The 7,299-nt window shown below is 37.2% G+C and overlaps 1 protein-coding gene across 5 annotated transcripts in view; it reads right to left on the bottom strand.

Moving 5' to 3' along the window:
• The window catches only part of LOC113971118 (connector enhancer of kinase suppressor of ras 2-like), a 173,391-nt gene that overhangs the window by 40,163 nt on the left and 125,929 nt on the right, over nt 1–7,299 (bottom strand). For all 5 annotated transcript variants that reach the window (XM_027690705.1, XM_027690704.1, XM_027690707.1 and 2 more), the window contains 2 exons: nt 5,817–5,903; nt 4,365–4,618 (listed from right to left, as the gene is read on the bottom strand). In XM_027690705.1, coding sequence (XP_027546506.1) covers nt 4,365–4,618; nt 5,817–5,903 — 341 coding nt within the window. The remainder of the gene's footprint in view (nt 1–4,364; nt 4,619–5,816; nt 5,904–7,299) is intronic.

Here is a 7,299-nt window from a genome sequence, read left to right as displayed (position 1 = left end):
AGTCAAGAACTCAAGAATATTTTACAAATGGCAATTTACACATGAAGGTACACTAGGTTAATAAATGCTTTGTTTGCTGACCTTCATTAGTAATTTGTAGCAGTTTGTTTGGACATTGCAGAATATCATAATTTAAGTATGCTCTAATACAGCAAAATTACTTATGAAAACATTGCATATGTTTGGATAAAGACAGCTCATATTTGCTTTGCTGTAAAGTGTCCTAATATAACTAACAATTTAGAGAATTCTGAGCCAGCAAGGGAACCTAAACATTTGGAAAATGTCCCGTAAAGTACCTTTTTCCTTTTGAACTGTTTATAGATTAGTGAGGAGTGCAGTTTAGAGAATCATGTCTGAACAGGACTGTAAGGAAATGTATTACTGGATGATGCTCCTCAAGGATCCACCTCACAGTCTAAGAGAGATACTTGTCAGCTCAAGCTTTCCTGTGACTGTTCTGATACAGTACAAATGCAAAATAATAGCATTTCACAATCAATACAGCTGGACAGAATCAGTTTGCAGCTACAGAAGCCAGAAATACTTCAATTAGTTTCTCTGAGCAGCCAGAATCCAGACAATCATCCTCAGAGTGATTCCCCTGCGGAAATGCAAGGCAGGGAATGAAGGTTTTCCATGTTACAGGTACTTAAATAAAAAGCCAAGGTAAAATTTATTCAGCAATTCAGAAAGGAAATAAAACTCTGAAGAAGGTAATTCTCATCCCTGACAGCACAGTTTTGTTTCTTCCTGGAAAAGCAGGAAGGAATAAATAAAACATGAGCATTTTTCCTGCGAAATTGGCAATAAAAGACTCCCCCTTCAGTCAGAGGAGCTGAATACATGATTCTCCCAGACTATCTGAATTAATATACTTATCACACTAGCACTCAGACTGCCTATCTCCCAAAAAAGCATCTGGAACATCTGGCACATCCCAGCATGCCCACGCTGCAGGAAAACCAGCTCTGCATTGGTTTTGCACACGTTTTAGTTCTCAGCATGTGCCATTAAACTTTATATCATTTGTCAAAGCTGCCTCTGCAGCTCCAGGAGCAGTTAAAGAGCATTTCCATCACCCCGTGCTAAAGGGATGCATTTCCAGCTTCCTGTCAGCAGCAAGAAGGAAATAAAAAGCAGGTTAAGCCAGTGCTGTGTAGCAATGACTAACCCTAAACTACTATAAAGCTTCAAATTACCTTTATAATAAAAAGTGACTACTGGCACAGCACTCTGGATGACTACCCTAAAGCAGCCATTATTTCTCTTTTACTATGTAGGGAACATTGGAATGAAAGAATTGATCTTAAAATTCATTAATAATTAGGTCTTTCTACACAGTGAATTCTAATTCACAATAAAATAAAATAAAATTAGGAGATTCCAATCTATACTCCAGTTTCTTAATATATGATACTACAAAGCAAAGTATCCAATTACTTTGTAGATAACAGGCCCAGAACATTTATTGCCAAGTAAAACCAGATGAGAGGTCATTATCCTATTGGAAAATTTAATGTAGAAACCAGCAAATTGAACTCCAGAGCTTCAGAAACTCGTGCAAATCTGAGACAAAACCACAAATTTGAACACCAAGTGGATTTCCAGCCTGGATCTGGAATAAGAAATTCAATAGTCTTTTTAGATGGAAGATTGTTCCCACGGTGCAAAATGGAACCAAGCAGCAGAAAGTGCACAATTTGCTATATTTTTTTAAAATCATGAAGATTTTTTTCAAGACTTTCTGTGTTTTGTTTCACAGGGAGAAATGAAAAATGAAAAATTCCTCATGTACATCTGGTCTAATGTGCAGAAGTCCTACGTGATAAGTTAATTTTCTTCAGAATGAACTCTGGTAATATAAAACAAAAGCATGTTCAGATTTTAACTCTCCTCTTGTAGGCCCAGAGTTTATTCCAATAGTGCCTTTCAACAAAACTATAGTGGATATACCTTTGTGATCTTCACAGGTACCTCACTATTTAGGCTGAACCTGGTGAGCTCTGTCACCCCAGAAGTGAAGCATTAGTAAACATAGAAAGTCATGTTCTAAGAAGCACTCTATTAATTATTAATTATTTATAACAGCCTTGCTAATTGTAATTGACTCTTGCTCAGGTTCTGTGACATGCATCACAGAGCTGCATATCAATTCAATTAGAGTTAGAAATACATCCTGAAAGGGGGCAGTGTTTCTTGACAGGAATATTTTACTGCAACATGGCTTCATGCATCAGTTTGGATCCTGGGCATACTGCCAATATTGCATTACCTAAATATCCATTTTATATAGGAACTCTGCATCCTCACAGCAACTTATGAAATCAGGCTAATTGTTTAATTTTAGGTTCCAAATCAACATTCCTTGCAAAGCATTAATCTAGTGGTGAATCTCTGCAATTACCAATTTTGCAAAACTTCTTACGTCTGGTAATTTAAACTACTGTTAAATAAGTGCCTTTTTTTTTTTTTTTTGTTATATATTTATGGAAGTGCTTAGAAAATGAAGCCATGGCTAAGTGATGCTCACTTTCTCCTGCCATCAAGTCATCCTTGTTTGCTTACAAGATATGTTGATCTACACCCAGAAGTTGTACTGGGCATCTGTTAAGTGGAGAGGAATTCATGGAAATGTGATTCTAACACAATTTTGACTTCCATTAAAAAACCCAGAACAAATGCAAATGTAAAAAAAAAAAAAAAACAACAAAAACCCCTAAACCAGTTTTGTCAAGTTTTCTAATACAAATGTAGCAAAAGCTGTTTTAAGATGATTTGGTTGGGTAATGTTTAAAGGTATCTTGTTTTGATTAACCCTAGTCTTGTTGTAAAATGGATTCTTGACAGAATAAAATCTCCTTATCCAAATAAGCAAATATATTAAAATGCTTATGAAAATCCTGGCAACACCTTTAGATATTAAGGAAGTGAGCTGACCTACTTAAAACCTAAATTTCTACCTAAGAACACAACATCTTTGACACTTTTCTCTTCCTTCTTGATACCAAGCTGCCATGAAATGTTCTGTGATATTTACCATTTTCACTCTCTTTCAGGATAGATATGCCAAATATTTTTGCTTTGCTTTTCAGAATTCTTTCAATGTTGCAAGTGGAAAGACGTTAATGTGGATGATTCTGTGCTGGCAAGAACCCAAAAAATCTGTGTCAGCAACTCTCGTGTGTTTGTCGACTCAGTTCCTCTCGAGCATTCAAAAGGCAGTTGACGAAGTGCCTGAGATATTCTGATTCCTGTGATTATCTCCTGAAGGGCTGCAAGGGTCTGTTTTAATGTTGTTGGAAAATTTATGGTGATAAAGGAATTAATACCACTCTGTCAGTCCAGGAATAATCATTTTCCATGTGCCCTCCTCCACAGTTACTGCCCATTATAGCAGATTTTATGGGACAGCAGCTGCACTGACGTGTAGGGTGGACCAACAACCACACATAAAGTTGTCTCTTCCCATAACAACACCTGTTTTCCAGTTTCCTGCACTTCCTTCACACCTTTTAGAGTTGACATATTATGTCATTGGGGTATTTTTTAATATTTATTATGCTATCAGACGATATCATCCTGCTAATTCATCATGGCTGTTTCAACTAGTTGCATGATGGTGTGGAAATCATGCAAGAAAATACAAGTTCAGTTCTGAAATCCAGGGTGTAATTAGCATCTTACCCCACAAGACCCATTTCCCTTTCTTCAGAAGTTAGGGGAATCAACAGATAATTCAGAGTCTTCCAAAAATTGACTAAAGCCAGCTGATACATCCAGCAAGTTATGAAATATTGTTGGGTTTTGTTGCAGACTTGTCTAATAATTTTCTCATTTATCCTAGTAAATGAGTTACTGCTTTTCTCTCTGGGTTTGAAATCCTTTGCTTTGACTTTGTGGTACTGATAATCTCTGTAAGAGATTTAAATCTCCACAATTTAAATAAATAAATTTAAATAAACAGTAACTCCATTAAGCTCATCTGTTCTTATAAGACATAGTCATCAAAGTGGAAATATAAAGCTTCTAAACTAATCTATAATAAATTATTATCGGAGGCTCAGTACAGGATTGTTATGAACCTTCAGAGATAATACAGTCAAATTAAACTAAATCAGTGAGACTGAGTAATTAAGAGAACTACTTTATTAAACCATCTGATAAAAAATGATCCTTGCCTTGTATTTTTCTGTTTTGTTTTGACTCTTCTAAAGAGAAAGTCACGACACTGGCACTGAGCAACTCCCTTGGACTATAAAATACAGCATTAAAAGACAAAGTGGAATGTATAGCTGCATCAATCCTAAAAATGGAGTGTTTTCCATGTAGTTTATGGAACAGAGGTTGGTTGAGGCACTTACATGATAAAGTGGAACTGTGTTGTTCTCTGCCAGGGAGAAGTTGAGGACGTCCTGCTGGGCAGGCTCCAGCCTCACGTTCATGGTGGATGTGAGCACGGAGGGGTTGATGGGGTAGCTGGGATTCCCTGGGGGTTTGCCCTTTTTCCTTGACCTGCGCCCTGTGTCCCTTTTGTTGTCCTTCTGCGTCAAAGGCTCCTCTTGGATCACCAGGATCTTGTCGTCGCTCAGGTACCGCAGCAGGGAATTCTCAGAGTCAGTTGTCGGAGGGGGAGAAAAACAGAGAAAAGAAAGATTGGGAAGAGGAAACAAACAGAGAAGCCTTTTGGTTGGCCAAGGACCATCAACTCGGTGCTTTTAAACTTGGAAAGAACCATGTGAATGTCAAGGGAATTGGGGGGGACTGCCCTGGACTGGGTCCCACGTGTACTGACACCACCCCCTGCCATCTGAGGGGACATGGAGTGCACACAGACAGGATTCCTTAACTGTGTCATGCAGGGAGCATCTCTGGCACTGCTCCAGAGACCAGGATTGTCATGTCAGGGAACTTGACAAACTGGAATAATGGTCTTAGGGAGATGTGCAGTGTACTTGGGCACAGTTTCAAAATGGGACCCGGCCAGGCGGGAAGCCTGAGGAAAGGAATCTGTAACACTGAAATAGAAACTAAATGTAAATCAACAGATTTGGAATAAATCAGAAAAGGCTTGTGCCTTAAATGAAATTTATTTCCTCTTGGAATGGAAGAGTACTGAAAAAGAAGTTTAAAATCCCATATTGATTTTCAAGAATATCATTGTTTTTGTCACATTTAAAGGAGTCAAGTTGAGCTCTCAGCTACCAGACTGGGCCTTAAAGGTTCCAAAAAAATAGTATTTAAGAACCTTTAGCAATTGGCATCACAATAAATGTTTGTATATTTGATGAATATTCTTTTGATTTACCTAATTGTTTTATATCAGAGGAAATAAAGGAAAAAAGGAAGTTTGCTATCACCATGGTTCTTGCAAAGTTGATAATTCCCACTGGAATCAGTAGAAGTTTATATGACTAGAACTGCTGGTCTGAACAATGACAGTGCAATTGCTGATTCTTCTTCCAAATTTTCATTCACACTAATCAAAATGTGTCTTCAAAGGATGCTATATCTGTAACATCACTTATTGTTTTCTAAAACTGTGAAGACTTAAAACTGATTACAATTAACATATCTCCTTCCTTAGAGTCCTCTAAGTCTTTTTTCCTTGATGTTTGTCATTCTTTATATTAGAATTTAATTCCTCTTACTAATATAAACTTTTTAATTTTCAGAAATGGAAACACAAAAGCACTAAACAGGTTCTTTCATATTCTTGGGGGCATTCAGAAGAACAGATTTGGTTCCTGTGATGCTCTTTATGTTAAAAAAGGAAAAAAATGTCAGAGAACAGCAGAGAAAATAAAAATACTCACCTCTGCTCCCCCTCTTGTACATGTTCTGTTCTTTGGACTCCCCTATCCAGCTGTACTCAGTGGGCATCGAAACAGGCCTTAAATCTCCTGGAAACAAGTCAAGAAAAAAACAATATCATTTTTAAAGACTAGAAATAGAAGGCTGTAGAGCCAGTAATGCCAGTAAATTCCAAGCATGGCATGACCCTCCAGAGCAATCCATTCTTGGAGCTGCAGCATCCAGGGTCAGTTAAACCCCACGTGTACTGGGTTCTCCTCTTCAGCACTCTGACCTGAGGGGAAGGACTTTGGTGAAAGTAGTTGTGAATGTAAACAGATTGCAAATTTATTTTTAATAATTTAATAATTTCTTTTATTGCTCGCTCATTAAACAGGGGTTTTTTTTTGGAATAAAGAGAGAAGCAGTTTTTAAGTGGACTAATATCCTTTAGGAAAACTAGAGAGACTGTTAATGTAGATAAAACATCACAGATCTATCAGTGAAACAGTAAAACCTGACCCGGAAAATCACATGGTGAGTAATGAGGGGATCTCATTTCGAGGAACATTAATTTCAACTGGCTTAAAAAGAAAATATGGAGCATAGTTTGGTAACAACAACCACAACAAAGAAGATTCAGCCATTAGGGTTTTAATTAGTAGGATTTTAGGGCACTATGGCCATAAGATCCTAATGAGACTTTGTCATTCCCTAGTGGGGTATCAGGAGAGCACTGATGGCAGCAAACCAGGAGCACCCAAGAACTGCCCAGAAAGCATCTGCATCACAGAGAGACACCTTCCAGATCGTGGGTTAAATTCCTTCTGACTTGTAAAGCCAGGGAAATTGAGTCTGTTATTTTAACACTCAAGCAAATTTTTTTAAATGAGTTTTTAACTGTTTTGTTTATGGATAATTATGGAATTTAAATGTGAATAACATTTTCATTCTCATTATCAATTTCACCGGGTTTATTACAGTGTCAAGGTATTTCTTGTGGATTATTTGTATGCTAATATAGTTTTTGAGTCACCATTCTTCCAAAATACAGCTTTTTAGTTACTAAAATGTTAGGAGGATTTAAGAACAAACAGGTATATATGACAATTATTCCTCTGGATAAACATGATTTTCTGAAAATTGAAGGGGTAACATGTAGACTACTGAGATTTTCCCCTGTTATACTTTGGTTCATATTTTAAAATCAAATTCCTTCTGGATTTTCAAAGTTCCAGAAAATCGGAGCTGTCCATCACAAACAAAAGCAAACTCTTGTGTATTCCTGGGATCAGGCAGAGCGCCCAACATTTGAAGTCATCATGCAGCAAGAATTTATGAAAGCAAGCCAAATACCTCCATCTGGCTCCAATTTTAATCACAGTTAAGATTTATCTTTATCTTTCATTCTAATTTTATTATAAAACAATGTCACTTAACAGGGAGATAAAATCTGAATAGTACTAGTCTGAAGATGGAATCCCACTCTCCAGTGCCACAGCATCA

The sequence above is a fragment of the Neopelma chrysocephalum genome, unplaced genomic scaffold (assembly GCF_003984885.1).
Source record: "Neopelma chrysocephalum unplaced genomic scaffold, ASM398488v2 Primary Assembly neopelma1_81, whole genome shotgun sequence".
NCBI classification, from domain to species: domain Eukaryota; kingdom Metazoa; phylum Chordata; class Aves; order Passeriformes; family Pipridae; genus Neopelma; species Neopelma chrysocephalum.
The sequence above is the reverse complement of the archived record's forward strand: the minus strand, read 5'-3'. Positions and strand labels throughout refer to the sequence as shown.